General features: G+C 46.4%; 1 protein-coding gene across 1 annotated transcript; it reads right to left on the bottom strand.

Moving 5' to 3' along the window:
* Positions 1 to 842: 842 nt before the first annotated feature.
* On the bottom strand, positions 843 to 20,277 carry LOC121537724 (guanine nucleotide-binding protein G(t) subunit alpha-2-like). The gene is made up of 9 exons (XM_041845328.2): positions 19,894 to 20,277; positions 9,710 to 9,752; positions 9,404 to 9,545; positions 9,102 to 9,262; positions 8,425 to 8,553; positions 6,999 to 7,128; positions 5,780 to 5,933; positions 4,070 to 4,274; positions 843 to 1,372 (listed from the first exon to the last, which is right to left on the bottom strand). Exons 1-8 carry the CDS (start codon positions 20,003 to 20,005, stop codon positions 4,087 to 4,089), a joined length of 1,059 nt encoding a protein of 352 aa, XP_041701262.1. The 5' UTR covers positions 20,006 to 20,277; the 3' UTR covers positions 843 to 1,372; positions 4,070 to 4,086.
* Between the last annotated feature and the right edge of the window lie 513 nt (positions 20,278 to 20,790).

Genomic DNA, 20,790 nt, shown 5'->3' with positions numbered 1-20,790 from the left:
CAATGGCAAAGCAGTGCTTGATGTGGGCCGGTGCTGTAGCACCAGAACTTGTCATTTTCTACCGCTTGAGTTCTGGCACCCTCGTTAGAATATCTGCTCTTTAAGATATTATGAGTATTAGGGCTGGGAATTGCCAGGGACCTCGCGATAAGACGTTATCACCACACTTAGGTGCCGATACGATATGCATTGCGATTCTCACGATTCTATGTGTATTGCAATTCGGTACTGTGATTTTTTTATTTATTGCGATTCTGTGTTTTCAGACATATTGCTCACCGTATGTCTGCGGCGGAGAGACGAGAGAGCATGAGAACGTGAGTTTTGATCAGTCAGGGAAATAAAAGTGCAGAAGAATTGACTGCCTATTTAAAAATAAGATGGAGAACAAGCTATGAAGGAAAAATACTGGAGTTTTGTTGCAGGTATAGCCAGCTAGCGCAAAAATAATATTGCGATATTGTCAAAACAAATAAAAAATAACTGTATAGATTTTTTCCCCCCATCACTAATGTGTACCGGCATCTTTTCATTTCACTTCAACCACCGTGGGAAAGTGTCTTTATGTTCATGTTCCCTACTATGTAATAATAGTAGGGAAGGTGGGCGGCAGGTAGCTTAGTGGTTAAGAGCGTTGTGCCAGTAACCGAAAGGTCGCTGGTTCTAATCCCCGAGCCGACTAGGTGAAAAAAAAAAAAAATCTGTCGTTGTGCCCTTGAGCAAGGCACTTAACCCTACTTGCTCCTGTAAGTCGCTCTGGATAAGAGCGTCTGCTAAATGACTAAAATGTAAATGTAAATGTAATAGGATTGTGTAACCTTCAATGATCAGAAACCGAAAAGGGAAGTCTATGCATCTTTATTTCATGTAATAACAGATCCCTTCTTTCTCGCAGTACTTCAGATAAAGTCTTTATTCTCGACATAAAGGTCTATTATTTACTAAGTTATTATTCCATTAAAATAGATCAAAATAGCATTTAGAAACGATGAAATATCAGCTGTTTACGTTATAACTTTTAAAAGTTAAAATGGAGACCAAAGGAGATTACTGAAGGTAAGACAAAAAAACACTAGCTTCAGGGGTTTAAAGGTACATTCCACAATTTAAGTGCTGTCCAATGCCTCACACAAAGAAGAGCACATGGCCCGCTGCTGCTGCCGTAGGTAATTTGCCTTGATACTCTTGTTTCAAACCAATGCCTTGATGGTGAAGCATTGTTGATGTTGAGGGAGCATCCGAGGAACCAGGACAGTGACAGTGACAGCAGATAAACAGTTGTCCACCAACTGTTCACCTCCTCCAGCACCGTGGCCAAATAAAACCGATGGATGGATGGAAGGAAGGATGGATGGATGGTAGGAAGAAAATTCTGGAGAGGGGAAGAAAATAGGAATTCAATTGGAGACATATTTTTACGAGATTTTTTGAAAATCTGTTGTGCCTATGTGAATGCTACTGTTGCCATAGATCATGCCTGCAAATTCAGTTTGTTTTGGTCACCCAAACTGGAACAAAAGCCTACACTCTCGCTCCAAGACTGCAGTGTCAACGCCCACCCCTGCTCCAATGTATATTTGACCACATTTGTTTTGAGAGAAGTATAGTTGAATTAGGTCTGTGTAATGGTCCATTGGAGACTAATAGTGTTGGGATAGTGTTGAGGCAATGTGAGAGGGAGTGACAGGGAGAGTGGACGGGAGAGTGGACGGGAGAGTGGACGGGAGAGTGGACGGGAGAGTGGACGGGAGAGTGGACAGGGAGAGTGGACGGGAGAGTGGACGGTAGAGTGGACGGGAGAGTGGACGGGAGAGTGGACGGGAGAGTGGACGGGAGAGTGGACGGGAGAGTGGACGGGAGAGTGGACAGGGAGAGTGGACGGGAGAGTGGACGGGAGAGTGGACGGTAGAGTGGACGGGAGAGTGGACGGGGAGAGTGGACGGGAGAGTGGACGGTAGAGTGGACGGGAGAGTGGGACGGGAGAGTGGACGGGAGAGTGGACGGGAGAGTGGACAGGGAGAGTGGACGGGGAGAGTGGACGGGAGAGTGGACAGGGAGAGTGGACGGGAGAGTGGACGGTAGAGTGGGACGGGAGAGTGGACGGGAGAGTGGACGGGAGAGTGGACAGGGAGAGTGGACGGGAGAGTGGACGGGAGAGTGGACGGTAGAGTGGACGGGAGAGTGGACGGGAGAGTGGACGGGAGAGTGGACAGGGAGAGTGGACGGGAGAGTGGACGGGAGAGTGGGCGGGGACGGGAGAGTGGACGGGAGAGTGGACGGGAGAGTGGACGGGAGAGTGGGCGGGAGAGTGGACCGGGAGAGTGGACGGGGAGAGTGGACAGGGGAGAGTGGACGGGGCGGGAGAGTGGACGGGAGAGTGGACGGGAGAGTGGACGGTAGAGTGGACGGGAGAGTGGACGGGAGAGTGGACGGGAGAGTGGACGGGAGAGTGGACAGGGAGAGTGGACGGGGACGGGAGAGTGGACGGGAGAGTGGGACGGGAGAGTGGACGGGAGAGTGGACGGAGAGTGGACGGGAGAGTGGACGGGAGAGTGGGCGGGAGAGTGGACAGGGAGAGTGGACGGGAGAGTGGACGGGAGAGTGGACGGGACGGGAGAGTGGACGGGAGAGTGGACGGTAGAGTGGGACGGGAGAGTGGGACGGGGAGAGTGGACGGGAGAGTGGACGGTAGAGTGGACGGGGAGAGTGGACGGGAGAGTGGACGGAGAGTGGACGGGAGAGTGGACAGGGAGAGTGGACGGGGAGAGTGGACGGGAGAGTGGACGGGGAGAGTGGACGGGGAGAGTGGACAGGGAGAGTGGACGGGAGAGTGGACGGGAGAGTGGACGGGACGGGAGAGTGGACGAGGAGAGTGGACGGGGACGGGAGAGTGGACGGGAGAGTGGACGGGAGAGTGGACGGGAGAGTGGACGGGACGGGGAGAGTGGACGGGAGAGTGGACGGGAGAGTGGACGGGAGAGTGGACGGGAGAGTGGACGGTAGAGTGGACGGGGAGAGTGGACGGGAGAGTGGACGGGAGAGTGGACGGGAGAGTGGACGGGAGAGTGGACAGGGAGAGTGGACGGGAGAGTGGACGGGAGAGTGGACGGGACGGGAGAGTGGACGGGAGAGTGGACGGGAGAGTGGACGGTAGAGTGGACGGGAGAGTGGACGGGAGAGTGGACGGTAGAGTGGACGGGAGAGTGGGCAGGGAGAAGTGGACGGAGAGTGGACGGGAGAGTGGACGGGGGAGAGTGGACAGGAGAGTGGACGGGGAGAGTGGACGGGAGAGTGGACAGGGAGAGTGGACGGGGAGAAGTGGACAGGGAGAGTGGACGGGAGAGTGGACGGGAGAGTGGACAGGGAGAGTGGACGGGAGAGTGGACGGGAGAGTGGACGGGAGAGTGGACGGGAGAGTGGACGGGGAGAGTGGACAGGGAGAGTGGACGGGAGAGTGGACGGGAGAGTGGACGGGAGAGTGGACGGGAGAGTGGACGGTAGTGTCATGCGATGGACAGGGATAGTATTGAGTCAATGTTAGCTTTATGACTCATCCATCCATCCTCATCCTTCAGTCGTCCCAAACGGTCTGAACCATAGAAACAAAATGACTAGAAGGGACAAAGCGCCTCGGACATGGAAATATTAATGGTATGTCGGTTCTAGTTATCAATTTCTATGGTCTGAACTGACCGTGTAATAGGAGTATAATTAGGTTGTAATAATTATAACCATAAATATGTCATTGAGATATGTCAGACCTAATACAGTATGTCATTGTGTTGTTTTAAGTTGAATTGCCGATAGTCTGGCCCTTGTTACAGTGTGTCAGTGAGGCCACAGCACTAATGTCGGTTCTCAGACAGGGATTTCCTGTTAGGCACTGAAGTGTGTGTGTGCGTGTGTGCGTGTGTGTGTGTGTGTGTGTGCGTGTGTGTGTGTGTGTGTGCGTGTGTGTGTGTGTGTGTGCGTGCGTGTGTGTGTGTGTGTGTGTGCGGGTGTGCGTGTGTGTGTGTGCATGTGTGTGTGTGTGCGTGCGTGCGTGCATCAGGAAGTAATATAGTCATACCTTCAGTCAGGAGCTGCTCAGAACAGCCCGGCGTCCTTTAGGTTGGTCTTGATGACGTCTGTGATGGTGTCGAAGGCCTGGTTCACGTCCTGTGTGTCTACAGCGCAGGTGATGTGGGTATATATGGGTTTCTCTGCCTTCCTCAAGTTCAGAGACTCAAACTGCATCTTCACGTGGTTGCTGGCGTCTTCATATGTATTTGGCCCTAAATGGAGATAATACAAATATAGAGGTTCAAAAACTGACAGAGAGAGTAGTTGCTGACCTCTTTGTATGCGTTTGGCCGTCCAGAGGGAATGAGTTTTTTTTTTATTGTTGTTTTAAGCTGTGTTCACACTGATGGAAGATGGCGCCGTACTGTATGTCTGCCGTCTTGTGAGCTCCGACCCAACTTTGCTACTTTTTATTTCTTGACTTTTTTTTGCACAAAATGTATCCGCTGTCATTTCTTACCATCGAGAATACCTTTTGAACATCAGATTGGCAGTTGCTAACCTCAACTTAGATCTCAACTTCGACCTCAATTCCGCCTTCAACTTCGACTTCAACTCATCCGCCCTGGGCTCTTTGTGTAATTCAGACCCCATTTTCGGGCTATCCAAAAGGAAACGCAGGCAAAAAAGAGGCAGGAGACGGGAGCCCTGACGATTTTTATTAAGGCGAAGGGAAAACTAGACCACCTCTTCTCTCAAGCCTTCTGAAGACTGAAACATGGCTTTTCATTCACTGAGCAGACAGGACGTTGGATTCAGGGAGATCGAGAAGGGGGAGGGGTATGCATCTTCATCAACAACAGATGGTGTGCTGACTCTAGCACTGTGGCAGTCTCAACCATTGTTCACTTGTCTTGGAATACCTGATGTTCAAATGCCCTGGATTAACACTGAGGTTGGCATGGGCCGTCAAATCCTCAAAAAGGTCTACAGCTGCACCATTGAGAGCATATTGACTGGCCGCATCACTGCTTGGTATGGCAACTGCACCGGCCTCGATCGCATGGCGCTACAGAGGGTGATGCGGACAGCCCAGTACATCCATGGGGCTGAGACTCCTGCCATCCATCTGCATTGACCCTTCAATTTTATTAAAATGTTTTGCACTGACTCTATGCATTCACACTTACTCTATGCACACTACACACTCACACACACTCACTCGCACACACTCACTCACACTGACACTCAAACACACACACTTAATTTGCTCACACACACATAACACGCACACATATTCATACTGACTCTAAACACACGCGCACATACAATTATCATATTGCACTGCTGTTACTCTGTTAATCATATACCCTGATGCCTAGTCACCTTAATCCTGTACATATCTAACCCTACCCCTCCAGTATCCCTGCACATTGTAAATATGGGATTGGCACTGACCCTGTATATAGCTACTGACCCTGGAACTGTCCCTGTATATAGCTACTGACCCTGGAACTGTCCCTGTATATAGCTACTGACCCTAGACAATTTTTTATAAACTGATATTGATTGCTGCATTGTTGGGAAAGAGCTAGCAAGAAAGGCATTTCACTGAACTAGTGCACGTGACAACTTTAAACTTTTTAAACAAATCGGCTGAGAAAGATTTCCAATGTATTCATTCATTCGTCACACATGGTAAATAAACTCCAAACGAAAGGTCAAAAGCTCAGGGGAAAACAACTTTTTGCCATTTGGGACTCAGAGTAGGACTCACCGTCGTAGTCAGGGAAGCAGACATTGAGGTGGACATGCTTGATCTTCTCTTGGAAGACATCCTTCTTGTTGAGGAAAAGCACGTGGGTGGTGGCCTCGAAGAACCTGTGGTTGCAGATACTGTTGAATAGATGGAGAGACTCGTGCATGCGGTTCTGAAAAGAGGAGGGCAGAGGAATGAAGGATGCATCATCATCATCATCATCATCATCATCATGATCATCGTTGGGCTACAAAACAGTCAACAACCTTAACTAGCTGCTGTCACTAGCCAGTGAGGTGTGGTTGAATCATATCAGCATCTCCTATGGTGTGGTTGAATCATATTAGCATCTCCTGTGGTGTGGTTGAATCATATCAGCATCTCCTATGGTGTGGTTGAATCATATTAGCATCTCCTGTGGTGTGGTTGAATCATATTAGCATCTCCTATGTTGTGGTTGAATCATATTAGCATCTCCTATGGTGTGGTTGAATCATATTAGCATCTCCTATGGTGTGGTTGAATCATATTAGCATCTCCTATGGTGTGGTTGAATCATATCAGCGTCTCCTGTGGTGTGGTTGAATCATATTAGCATCTCCTGTGGTGTGGTTGAATCATATCAGCATCTCCTATGGTGTGGTTGAATCATATTAGCATCTCCTGTGGTGTGGTTGAATCATATTAGCATCTCCTATGGTGTGGTTGAATCATATCAGCATCTCCTATGGTGTGGTTGAATCATATTAGCGTCTCCTGTGGTGTGGTTGAATCATATTAGCGTCTCCTATGGTGTGGTTGAATCATATTAGCATCTCCTATGGTGTGGTTGAATCATATTAGCATCTCCTATGGTGTGGTTGAATCATATCAGTGTCTCCTATGGTGTGGTTGAATCATATTAGCATCTCCTGTGGTGTGGTTGAATCATATTAGCGTCTCCTATGGTGTGGTTGAATCATATTAGCATCTCCTATGGTGTGGTTGAATCATATTAGCATCTCCTATGGTGTGGTTGAATCATATCAGTGTCTCCTATGGTGTGGTTGAATCATATTAGCATCTCCTATGGTGTGGTTGAATCATATTAGCGTCTCCTGTGGTGTGGTTGAATGATCTCCCTCTCAACTGTCCCCAGTGAGGTAGTCTCCTTTAGTTTTAACTTTGAAGCGTGCGTGTGTGTGTGTGTGTGTGTGTGTGTGTGTGTGTGTGTGTGTGTGTGTGTGTAATCACTCACCATCTCCTCGTCCTCCAGCAGCACCAGGTCATATGCGCTGAGGGCACTACAGAACAGGATGCAATGGACGCCCTCGAAACAGTGGATCCACTTCTTCCTCTCTTCTCTTCTACCGCTCATATCAAACATCCTGTCCATCAGAGAGAGAGAGACAGCAATCAATCAGTTAACCAATCAAGCCCTTTTTTTTTACAGGAGAGGAGCTGTCAGCAGCTACATCACTTCATCACCGTGAGCATGCATCAGGAACATATCACAGCTCCTCCAGTGTGTGCTTTTTACACATAGTTGGTGTAAATGGTGACAGCGTGGCACTTGCAATGCCAAGGTTGATGGTTCAATTCCAGCAGCGATCACATACAAATAAAACAAATACATCACACACTATAAGTCTTTACAGTAATGAGCTAGTGTAGGGGAGGTGATTTGGAATCACACACTATAAGTCTTTACAGTAATGAGCTAGTGTAGTGGAGGTGATTTGGAATCACACACTATAAGTCTCTACGGTAATGAGCTAGTGTAGTGTAGTTGATTTGTAATCACACACTATAAGTCTTTACAGTAATGAGCTAGTGTAGTGGAGTTGATTTGGAATCACACACTATAAGTCTTTACAGTAATGAGCTAGTGTAGTGGAGTTGATTTGGAATCACACACTAAGTATTTACAGTAATGAGCTAGTGTAGTGGAGTTGATTTGGAATCACACACTATAAGTCTTTACAGTAATGAGCTAGTGTAGTGGAGTTGATTTGGAATCACACACTATAAGTCTTTACAGTAATGAGCTAGTGTAGTGGAGTTGATTTGGAATCACACACTATAAGTCTCTACGGTAATGAGCTAGTGTAGTGGAGTTGATTTGGAATCACACACTATAAGTCTCTACGGTAATGAGCTAGTGTAGTGGAGTTGATTTGGAATCACACACTATAAGTCTTTACAGTAATGAGCTAGTGTAGTGGAGTTGATTTGGAATCACACACTATAAGTCTCTACGGTAATGAGCTAGTGTAGTGGAGTTGATTTGGAATCACACACTATAAGTCTCTACGGTAATGAGCTAGTGTAGTGGAGGTGATTTGGAATCACACACTATAAGTCTTTACGGTAATGAGCTAGTGTAGTGGAGGTGATTTGGAATCACACTCTCGTGAAGACATAGCCCTGACAGGCTGCGTTTACAGAGGCAGCCCAATTCTGTTTTTTTGCCGCGTAATTGGTAATGGCAAAAGAGCTGATCTGATTGGTCAAAATACCAATTAGTGAGAAAAAAAGATTGGAATTGGGCTGCCTCTGTAAACACGGCCTTTAGAGTTGTAAGCCCAAATGCTGCTCTCAGATCACAAGGATTTTCTCTAATGGTTAAGACGTTGGGTTGTTGTGCAAGAGGTCCCCGGTTCAATCGCACCAGTTACACTCACCTGAATTTGACGTCTTTGCAGATGAACCTCTCCTCGTTAACCCCGCCGGTCTTGATCCTGCACCGTAGGATGTCCTGGTCATTGGGGATCAAGTCAGCCACGGTGATGCGGTCCAGGTCACTGAGGAAGCTGTGGGAGAGTCGCGGAGTCAATCAATCAAGATCAGATCACTGAGGGAGCTGTGGGAGAGTCGCGGAGTCAATCAATCAAGATCAGATCACTGTGGGAGCTGTGGGAGAGTCGCGGAGTCAATCAATCAAGATCAGATCACTGAGGGAGCTGTGGGAGAGTCGCGGAGTCAATCAATCAAGATCAGATCACTGAGGAAGCTGTGGGAGAGTCGCGGAGTCAATCAATCAAGATCAGATCACTGAGGGAGCTGTGGGAGAGTCGCGGAGTCAATCAATCAAGAGTCGCGGAGTCAATCAATCAAGATCAGATCACTGAGGGAGCTGTGGGAGAGTCGCGGAGTCAATCAATCAAGATCAGATCACTGAGGGAGCTGTAAATGGCAAAGCTGCTCGTATTCATAAAGCGTCTCAGAGTAGAAGTTCTGATCTAGGATCAGGTTTGCCTTTTAGATCAAAAGGAATAAGACAGATCCTAGATCAACACTCCTACTCTGAGACACTAGTGAATACGGGTCCTGAGTAATAAAGGCAGATATATTAACTCACTAGTGAGCGGAGTCGAGGAGCTGGTAGCCCTCAGCTGCTCTCTCGAAGCACTCCTGGATGCCAGGGTCCATCCACAGCTTCTTGATGCACTCAGCCAGCTCAGGAGGCATGGTGCCCTCTTCAATAGAGTTGGAAAGGTTCTCCAGCTTCTTGCCCTCATCCTGGACACAGAGAACAACACATATGTCAGTACAGTTTAGTATAACAGGTCCATACAGTGTAGTATAATATACTGTAGTATGGTAGAGTATATTATATTATAGTATAGTTCTACAAACACACACCCAGCCTGCAGTACCCACCTCTGCGGCTGGTGATCCGTACTTGATCCCCAGGATGCTCATTCCTCTGACGATGGACAGAGCTGACTGCAGGATGTTACCAAAGATCACCTCTCTGTACTTCGTCTTCTCCTCCTTATTAAAACCACCCAGGTGGAGGATTCTGTGAAGAAGAAGAAGAAGAAGAAGAAGAAGAAGAAGAAGAAGAAGTAGTTAGTTGCTCACTTATCCAAACTGCCACCTAGTGGTGTATTTGTGACACTGTGGCTCACTTCTCTCAGCTGCCCCACATTCACAGTGAGAGGCTTCAGTTTTTAATTAACTCACTTCATTTGTTTTACGATGGTTGTTTTCCCCGACTCCTCAGCACCTGAAAGAAAACAAAAATACACAATTTATTGACAGTTAAATGTCATCCATTTAACTTTTCATTACATGGCTTTCATCACTGACACAGGCAGATAATGTAATGCATTAGAAGAACAGTAAGTCCTGCTGGTGGTAAAGTGTCAAAACAAAAGCCTTTTCATTACATATCTTTTGACTTTTATCAGTGACACAATATGTAACATAATTACAGTACCTCAGGCTAAGAATACTCTTGGACCTGGTGGCTAGAGAAATATAGGTTAAGTCCCAAATGGCACCCTATTCCCTATATAGTGCACTACTGAAACATAATAAACACCACTCACTAATGTGACCCAGTTAGATTATGAGGAAGAGTGACAATAGAGCAAGAGGACAGTCTGTGAGGAGATCACTGACGTCTCTGGGCCTCACAGGGTCTCACTGGGCCTCACTGGGCCTCACTGACGTCTCTGGGCCTCACTGGGCCTCACTGGGCCTCACTGACGTCTCTGGGCCTCACTGGGCCTCACTGAAGTCTCTGGGCCTCACAGGGTCTCACTGGGCCTCACTGAAGTCTCTGGGCCTCACAGGGTCTCACTGGGCCTCACTGAAGTCTCTGGGCCTCACAGGGTCTCACTGGGCCTCACTGAAGTCTCTGGGCCTCACTGGGCCTCACTGAAGTCTCTGGGCCTCACAGGGTCTCACTGGGCCTCACTGAAGTCTCTGGGCCTCACAGGGTCTCACTGAAGTCTCTGGGCCTCACTGGGCCTCACTGAAGTCACAGGGTCTCACTGGGCCTCACTGAAGTCTCTGGGCCTCACAGGGTCTCACTGGGCCTCACTGAAGTCTCTGGGCCTCACAGGGTCTCACTGGGCCTCACTGAAGTCTCTGGGCCTCACTGGGTCTCAGACACTTCAGGACAAAGGCCTTGGTGTCACTTATTTAAACATCATACTACTACTGCTACTCAGAGAGGACCATAATGGAAAGAGGCTACTCAGAGAGGACCATAATGGAAAGAGGCTACTCAGAGAGGACCATACTGGAAAGAGGTTACTCAGAGAGGACCGTAATGGAAAGAGGTTACTCAGAGAGGACCGTAATGGAAAGAGGTTACTCAGAGAGGACCGTAATGGAAAGAGGTTACTCAGAGAGGACCGTAATGGAAAGAGGTTACTCAGAGAGGACCGTAATGGAAAGAGGTTACTCAGAGAGGACCGTAATGGAAAGAGGTTACTCAGAGAGGACCGTAATGGAAATAAGTCCTCAGGCTTTATTGTGTTTTTATCGTTTTAATGTATTTAATGTTGTCTCTGGCTGGAGGGGCCTTTTACTTTCACTTATCAAATAAATTAAATTAATCAATCAACACTATGGTACCGACCTCATCCTGTAACCAGGCCAGGCCAGTCAGTATATAATGTCATCCTGTAACCAGGCCAGTCAGTATATAATGTCATCCTGTAACCAGGCCAGTCATCGTATATAATGTCATCCTGTAACCAGGCCAGTCAGTATATAATGTCATCCTGTAACCAGGCCAGTCAGTATATAATGTCATCCTGTAACCAGGCCAGGCCAGTCAGTATATAATGTCATCCTGTAACCAGGCCAGTCAGTATATAATGTCATCCTGTAACCAGGCCAGTCAGTATATAATGTCATCCTGTAACCAGGCCAGGCCAGTCAGTATATAATGTAATCCTGTAACCAGGCCAGTCAGTATATAATGTCATCCTGTAACCAGGCCAGTCAGTATATAATGTCATCCTGTAACCAGGCCAGGCCAGTCAGTATATAATGTCATCCTGTAACCAGGCCAGTCAGTATATAATGTCATCCTGTAACCAGGCCAGGCCAGTCAGTATATAATGTAATCCTGTAACCAGGCCAGGCCAGTATATTTTTAGTCATTTAGCAGACACTCTTATCCAGAGCAACTTACAGGAGCAATCAGGGTTAAGTGCCTTGCTCAAGGGCACATCGACAGATTTTTCACCTAGTCAGCTTGGGGATTAGAACCAGCGACCTTTCGGTTACTGGCACAACGCTCTTAACCACTAAGCTTGCCTGTTCATATAACGTCATCCTGTAACCAGGCCAGGCCAGTCAGTATATAATGTCATCCTGTAACCAGGCCAGGCCAGTCAGTATATAATGTCATCCTGTAACCAGGCCAGGCCAGTCAGTATATAATGTCATCCTGTAACCAGGCCAGGCCAGTCAGTATATAATGTCATCCTGTAACCAGGCCAGGCCAGTCAGTATATAATGTCATCCTGTAACCAGGCCAGGCCAGTCAGTATATAATGTCATCCTGTAACCAGGCCAGTCAGTATATAACGTCATCCTGTAACCAGGCCAGGCCAGTCAGTATATAATGTCATCCTGTAACCAGGCCAGTCAGTATATAATGTCATCCTGTAACCAGGCCAGGCCAGTCAGTATATAATGTCATCCTGTAACCAGGCCAGGCCAGTCAGTATATAATGTCATCCTGTAACCAGGCCAGTCAGTATATAACGTCATCCTGTAACCAGGCCAGGCCAGTCAGTATATAATGTCATCCTGTAACCAGGCCAGGCCAGTCAGTATATAATGTCATCCTGTAACCAGGCCAGGCCAGTCAGTATATAATGTCATCCTGTAACCAGGCCAGTCAGTATATAATGTCATCCTGTAACCAGGCCAGGCCAGTCAGTATATAATGTCATCCTGTAACCAGGCCAGGCCAGTATATAATGTCATCCTGTAACCAGGCCAGGCCAGTCAGTATATAATGTCATCCTGTAACCAGGCCAGGCCAGTCAGTATATAATGTCATCCTGTAACCAGGCCAGGCCAGTCAGTATATAATGTCATCCTGTAACCAGGCCAGGCCAGTATATAATGTCATCCTGTAACCAGGCCAGGCCAGTCAGTATATAATGTCATCCTGTAACCAGGCCAGGCCAGTCAGTATATAATGTCATCCTGTAACCAGGCCAGTCCAGTCAGTATATAATGTCATCCTGTAACCAGGCCAGGCCAGTCAGTATATAATGTCATCCTGTAACCAGGCCAGGCCAGTCAGTATATAATGTCATCCTGTAACCAGGCCAGTCAGTATATAATGTCATCCTGTAACCAGGCCAGGCCAGTCAGTATATAATGTCATCCTGTAACCAGGCCAGGCCAGTCAGTATATAATGTCATCCTGTAACCAGGCCAGGCCAGTCAGTATATAATGTCATCCTGTAACCAGGCCAGGCCAGTCAGTATATAATGTCATCCTGTAACCAGGCCAGGCCAGTCAGTATATAATGTCATCCTGTAACCAGGCCAGGCCAGTCAGTATATAATGTCATCCTGTAACCAGGCCAGGCCAGTCAGTATATAATGTCATCCTGTAACCAGGCCAGTCAGTATATAATGTCATCCTGTAACCAGGCCAGGCCAGTCAGTATATAATGTCATCCTGTAACCAGGCCAGGCCAGTCAGTATATAATGTCATCCTGTAACCAGGCCAGGCCAGTCAGTATATAATGTCATCCTGTAACCAGGCCAGTCAGTATATAATGTCATCCTGTAACCAGGCCAGTCAGTATATAATGTCATCCTGTAACCAGGCCAGTCAGTATATAATGTCATCCTGTAACCAGGCCAGTCAGTATATAATGTCATCCTGTAACCAGGCCAGTCAGTATATAATGTCATCCTGTAACCAGGCCAGTCAGTATATAATGTCATCCTGTAACCAGGCCAGGCCAGTCAGTATATAATGTCATCCTGTAACCAGGCCAGGCCAGTCAGTATATAATGTCATCCTGTAACCAGGCCAGTCAGTATATAATGTCATCCTGTAACCAGGCCAGGCCAGTCAGTATATAACGTCATCCTGTAACCAGGCCAGGCCAGTCAGTATATAATGTCATCCTGTAACCAGGCCAGGCCAGTCAGTATATAATGTCATCCTGTAACCAGGCCAGTCAGTATATAATGTCATCTTGTAACCAGGCCAGTCAGTATATAATGTCATCCTGTAACCAGGCCAGTCAGTATATAATGTCATCCTGTAACCAGGCCAGTCAGTATATAATGTCATCCTGTAACCAGGCCAGTCAGTATATAATGTCATCCTGTAACCAGGCCAGGCCAGTCAGTATATAATGTCATCCTGTAACCAGGCCAGGCCAGTCAGTATATAATGTCATCCTGTAACCAGGCCAGTCAGTATATAATGTCATCCTGTAACCAGGCCAGGCCAGTCAGTATATAATGTCATCCTGTAACCAGGCCAGGCCAGTCAGTATATAATGTCATCCTGTAACCAGGCCAGGCCAGTCAGTATATAATGTCATCCTGTAACCAGGCCAGGCCAGTCAGTATATAATGTCATCCTGTAACCAGGCCAGGCCAGTCAGTATATAATGTCATCCTGTAACCAGGCCAGGCCAGTCAGTATATAATGTCATCCTGTAACCAGGCCAGGCCAGTCAGTATATAATGTCATCCTGTAACCAGGCCAGGCCAGTCAGTATATAATGTCATCCTGTAACCAGGCCAGGCCAGTCAGTATATAATGTCATCCTGTAACCAGGCCAGTCAGTATATAATGTCATCCTGTAACCAGGCCAGGCCAGTTCAGTATATAATGTCATCTTGTAACCAGGCCAGTCAGTATATAATGTCATCCTGTAACCAGGCCAGTCAGTATATAATGTCATCCTGTAACCAGGCCAGGCCAGTCAGTATATAATGTCATCCTGTAACCAGGCCAGTCAGTATATAATGTCATCCTGTAACCAGGCCAGTCAGTATATAATGTCATCCTGTAACCAGGCCAGGCCAGTCAGTATATAATGTCATCCTGTAACCAGGCCAGGCCAGTCAGTATATAATGTCATCCTGTAACCAGGCCAGGCCAGTCAGTATATAATGTCATCCTGTAACCAGGCCAGGCCAGTCAGTATATAATGTCATCCTGTAACCAGGCCAGTCAGTATATAATGTCATCCTGTAACCAGGCCAGGCCAGTCAGTATATAATGTCATCCTGTAACCAGGCCAGGCCAGTCAGTATATAATGTCATCCTGTAACCAGAGCCAGGCCAGTCAGTATATAATGTCATCCTGTAACCAGGCCAGGCCAGTCAGTATATAATGTCATCCTGTAACCAGGCCAGTCAGTATATAATGTCATCCTGTAACCAGGCCAGGCCAGTCAGTATATAATGTCATCCTGTAACCAGGCCAGTCAGTATATAATGTCATCCTGTAACCAGGCCAGGCCAGTCAGTATATAATGTCATCCTGTAACCAGGCCAGTCAGTATATAATGTCATCCTGTAACCAGGCCAGTCAGTATATAACGTCATCCTGTAACCAGGCCAGGCCAGTCAGTATATAATGTCATCCTGTAACCAGGCCAGGCCAGTCAGTATATAATGTCATCCTGTAACCAGGCCAGGCCAGTCAGTATATAATGTCATCCTGTAACCAGGCCAGGCCAGTCAGTATATAATGTCATCCTGTAACCAGGCCAGGCCAGTCAGTATATAATGTCATCCTGTAACCAGGCCAGTCGGTATATAATGTCATCCTGTAACCAGGCCAGGCCAGTCAGTATATAATGTCATCCTGTAACCAGGCCAGGCCAGTCAGTATATAATGTCATCCTGTAACCAGGCCAGTCAGTATATAATGTCATCCTGTAACCAGGCCAGGCCAGTCAGTATATAATGTCATCCTGTAACCAGGCCAGGCCAGTCAGTATATAATGTCATCCTGTAACCAGGCCAGGCCAGTCAGTATATAATGTCATCCTGTAACCAGGCCAGGCCAGTCAGTATATAATGTCATCCTGTAACCAGGCCAGGCCAGTCAGTATATAATGTCATCCTGTAACCAGGCCAGGCCAGTCAGTATATAATGTCATCCTGTAACCAGGCCAGTCAGTATATAATGTCATCCTGTAACCAGGCCAGGCCAGTCAGTATATAATGTCATCCTGTAACCAGGCCAGGCACAGTATATAATGTCATCCTGTAACCAGGCCAGTCAGTATATAATGTCATCCTGTAACCAGGCCAGGCCAGTCAGTATATAATGTCATCCTGTAACCAGGCCAGGCCAGTCAGTATATAATGTCATCCTGTAACCAGGCCAGTCAGTATATAATGTCATCCTGTAACCAGGCCAGGCCAGTCAGTATATAATGTCACCCTGTAACCAGGCCAGTCAGTATATAATGTCATCCTGTAACCAGGCCAGGCCAGTCAGTATATAATGTCATCCTGTAACCAGGCCAGGCCAGTCGGTATATAATGTCATCCTGTAACCAGGCCAGTCAGTATATAATGTCATCCTGTAACCAGGCCAGGCCAGTCAGTATATAATGTCATCCTGTAACCAGGCCAGGCCAGTCAGTATATAATGTCATCCTGTAACCAGGCCAGTCAGTATATAATGTAATCCTGTAACCAGGCCAGTCAGTATATAATGTCATCCTGTAACCAGGCCAGTCAGTATATAATGTCATCCTGTAATTGTAGTAAAGTTGATTAGATTATTCAACAACACAACAGTAATAGAGACCATAGAGGGACGTCATCCAATAGAAGCCTCTGATGGAGAGGCTTCTATTGGATGAGCCCTGCGCCACTCCTAGCCACAGACAGCACCCATTGGGCTCAGTACCCTTCCAGATTAAGGTTGGCCCACCCTCCTCTTCACGTACCCCCTTGCTGAGTGTTATGGATGGGCTTTGTGTCTCCTGTGTCTTAACACAGCAAGCATTATGCAACCTGGTCCTGTGTCTTAACACAGCAAGCATTATGTAACCTGGTCCTGTGTCTTAACACAGCAAGCATTATGTAACCTGGTCCTGTGTCTTAACACAGCAAGCATTATGCAACCTGGTCCTGTGTCTTAACACAGCAAGCATTATGCAACCTGGTCCTGTGTCTTAACACAGCAAGCATTATGTAACCTGGTCCTGTGTCTTAACACAGCAAGCATTATGTAACCTGGTCCTGTGTCTTAACACAGCAAGCATTATACAACCTGGTCCTGTGTCTTAACACAGCAAGCATTATGCAACCTGGTCCTGTGTCTTAACACAGCAAGCATTATGCAACCTGGTCCTGTGTCTTAACACAGCAAGCATTATGCAACCTGGTCCTGTGTCTTAACACAGCAAGCATTATGCAACCTGGTCCTGTGTCTTAACACAGCAAGCATTATGTAACCTGGTCCTGTGTCTTAACACAGCAAGCATTATGTAACCTGGTCCTGTGTCTTAACACAGCAAGCATTATGTAACCTGGTCCTGTGTCTTAACACAGCAAGCATAATGCAACCTGGAAACATGTCATCTTGCCACTTTGTATCAAGACAAGAGCTAAAGTAACAGAAGTCGTTAATTGAACTATGCTTGCCTGCTCAGCAACCTGAGACCTTAAGATTTGTGTTATCTCCCCCTGTCTCCAATCTAATGTCTAGGCTTTAGCTCAGAGGGCTAACACAGAATTTGAACCCCGGTCAGTCGGTCACACTAACACTGTCTGCTAAAGAACACAACACTATTTTTTACACTACCACTAGTAGGAGTGAGAGCACTGTGTGAGACATGACACCACCTTTCCAGCACGGTTCCAGTGGAAGTGGAACCAGGCCAAATCAGCTCATCTTGACTTAGTTCGGCACAGTAGTGTGAAAAGGGTACAAGTTGCTAAAACAGCTTGCGGAGACCTCGGGGTTAGCCAGTAGGTCTGGTTAGGCTTATCAAAATAGATCTGTCTATTTCCAGTATCTGGATGTATATACTGAGACCTGTTTCTGGATTAGGATCATTGGCATTGACTGAGCCTTTAAGTAGTGACATGCAGAGAGGCTAAGGGAATTACCCTTTGGCACTACTGAGGCTCAGCCCAGCTAAATCCAGCTGAGCCCAGAGCCCATCTGAATCCATACATCATAGGTTCTGGAAGAGTGCTGTGCTGTAAAAATAACTGTGTAAAAAATAATACTTAAATTCTGAGCCAGCACAGTACAGTTTGGATTGGGTTGGCACAGTAGTGTGAAAGGGTGAATGCTGTCAGAGGAGAGCATGGGTCTACTGTCTGGGCTAAACCAGTTAGTGTAATCGGCTTGGCATCTCATCGGCAGGGTTCCATGTTTCGCTTGGACCTTTTAGTAGTGATTCTTTGACCATCTCACTGTGTCCTGACTTTCCCCTGGACTGGACTCACTGGGCGGGAGCAATGTACCTCAATGTACCTCAAGGTCTGAATCTGTACTTTAAGAAACCACAAACAATCTGTTCCTTCTTGTATAGGTTCAGTCACATATAGCTTAAACATTCAGAGAGAAAGAACATTATGCATTGATCTGTGTGTGTTTGTTTGCTCTTAACTGTCAATGTTCAGACAAAGTGCATATTCAATTCACAGACAGAATCAGTACTCAGGGCCCGGTTCAATCAGATCCGTTTCAGCCGACATCTGCATAGCAGTTGTTCTGACGGTGTTGGAGGCGGAACTGTTATAGAGCTGTCAAATCCACAAGCAGTTCCGGTGTGGTAGTAATGAGGATTTGTTTACATAGCAGGTTAGGATAATTTATGTGGCAGGTTAGGATAATTATAGTGACAGGTTAGGTGACTTAGCAAGGCAGGTTAGGTGAATTAATGCAGCAAATTAGGAGAATGAGGTTAAGGTTTGGAAAAGGATTAGAGTTCGGTTTAGCTACAACGCTAGTTGTCAACAACTGTTGTCCCCGACGCAACCACTAGATGGAGCTGTAAGCCTCCATCTAGCCACAACGGTAGAAACGTAAACAAACCATCTGTTGGAGACAAATCATCAGTTTCATAACGCCGGGCATTAAACCTAAAGCGGACATTGCCATTGGCTGCACAGTCGCAACAATAGAAATCCCATGCAGACTTGTTTACAAGTTGTAACACTGGAATGTGAGAAGTAATCTTCACGTTGGTTAGGCTGAATGATTTTCAATTTGAGCGTCATTATTTCTATATAGCCTACACTTTCTCGTTCTGAACTTCTAATGCGGGTGTTCAATCAGATCAGTGATCAATCAGATTAACCGGCGATGCCGACATCTGCATAGCTGATGTTTTGGCGGTGTCGGAGGTGGAACTGTGTTGGAGCTGTTCACCGATTTTAACAGCTCCAACGCAGTTCCACCTCCGACTTCGCCAAAACGTCAGCCATGCGGGTGTCGGCTATCGCCTGTTGACGCTTGATCTGATTGAATCTAGGCCTTATTGTCTGTTTTTGATGGAAATGGGTGGCAGTTTAAGACAAACCAGTGGTGTAAAAATACTTTAAAGTAATACTTAAGTCGTTTTTTGGGGTATTTGTACTTTACATTACTATTTATATTTTTGAAAACTTTTACCTTACTATATTCCTGAAGAAAATAATGTACTTTTTACCACATACATTTTCCCTGACATCCAAAAGTACTCGTTACATTTTTTTATGCTTAGCAGGACAGGAAAATGGCCCAATTTACACACTTATCAAGAGAACCACCCTGGTCATCCCTACTGCCTCTGATCTGGCGGACTCACTAAACACACATGCTTTGTTTGTAAAATTTCTGAGTGTTGGAGTGTGCCCCTGGCTATCCATAAATACAAATAAATAGTGCCGTCTGGATTGCTTAATATATGGAATTTGAAATGATTTATACTTGTACTTTTACTTTTGATACTTAAGTACATTTTAGCAATTACATTTACTTTTGATACTTAAGTATATTAAAACCACATACCTTTAGACTTTTATTCAAGTAGTATTTTACTGGGTGACTTTCACTTTTACTTGAGTCATTTTCTATTAAGGTATCTACTTTTACTCAAGTATGACAATTGGGCACCTTTTTCCACCACTGACCTCAACCAAATCTCTGATATCACATCACACGTCACAACAAATATCCTGTTTACGATTCCATGGTATTTAGCTGAAATAATTGCCTTTCAGTTCCTTTATGAAGAGGAACCAAATCTAATGGGGGATCCCAACATCTTAGCCATTAGACCAAAAAAGTACATTCTCCAGCCTTACAAGTTTCAGACAGGGCTACTCATCACAAGAGCATGTCTCCGAAGCATCTCCCATACATTCACACCAATGGGTTGGTTCACTTACCTAGCATCAGCACTTTAACTGCCTTGGACTCTGCCAGCTGCTTCTTCAGCTCCTTGGAGTCGATCCCTTCCTCTCCCTCCATCTCCAGATCCTCAGGCACGTCCATCGACATCTTGGCGGTTAGATGTTCTGGGTGCTTAGCAACACAGAAACAGGTTTGCAGTCACTAAACGTGTGCTAAAACAAAACAAACGATCTCCTACAGGAAGATTGTTTGATTGACAGGTCGTTGAGGTGATTGAAGACCCCTTAGATGATCAAGATCTCCAGATAAAAAGACAATGAGTTGTTAGGTGGGCTACTGTTCAAGGGTTACTAAGTCAAAGTGTCGCTCCTCTGCAGCTTCAGAGGCTAAATATCACTCAGGTAGTCTCTGTGGTTTAAAGCTCATGTCTTACAACATGGAACCACCAGAAGCCAAATCCTATTAACACAGCTAATTAGGTCTGGAGTGAAAAGTCCAAAGCAGGCCCAGTTGGCTCCACTAGGGTTGGTTGGGGATTTGGGATGGAGAGATGCTCTGACTGTTGATACTTTGGAGCCGGGAAAGTAGTTTTTTCTGTTTTCTGTAACTTGGACACCAGATAATGGCTCTTCAGAGCTTTTGTTTATGATTTATTAAAGGGGACTGGTACCTCCATTAGAGGACTTTATAAAATGCATTATATATACATTTTAGCAGACGCTCTTATCCAGAGCGACTTACAGTTAGTGAATGCATACATGTTTTTTGTTTTGTTTTTTCATACTGGCCCCCCGTGGGAAACGAACCCACATCCCTGCCGGCCAAACCCTCCACTACCTTGGACGACGCTGGACCAATTGTGCGCCGCCCATGGGTCTCCTGGTCGCGGCCAGCTGCGACAGAGCCTGGACTTGAACCAGGATCTCTAGTGG

Source organism: Coregonus clupeaformis, chromosome 24 (genome assembly GCF_020615455.1).
Source record: "Coregonus clupeaformis isolate EN_2021a chromosome 24, ASM2061545v1, whole genome shotgun sequence".
NCBI classification, from domain to species: domain Eukaryota; kingdom Metazoa; phylum Chordata; class Actinopteri; order Salmoniformes; family Salmonidae; genus Coregonus; species Coregonus clupeaformis.
The sequence above is the reverse complement of the archived record's forward strand: the minus strand, read 5'-3'. Positions and strand labels throughout refer to the sequence as shown.

Bases quoted from the DNA above. Each gene is read 5' to 3' on its own strand.
- LOC121537724 (XM_041845328.2), bottom strand. From the start codon at position 20,005: ATGTCGATGGACGTGCCTGAGGATCTGGAGATGGAGGGAGAGGAAGGG. The intron at 9,546-9,709 runs GTGAGTTAATTA...TCTTCTTCACAG, and splicing joins ACCATCGTAAAACAAATGAA to AATCCTCCACCTGGGTGGTT. The intron at 4,275-5,779 runs GTGAGTCCTACT...ATCTCCATTTAG, and splicing joins CTGCTTCCCTGACTACGACG to GGCCAAATACATATGAAGAC.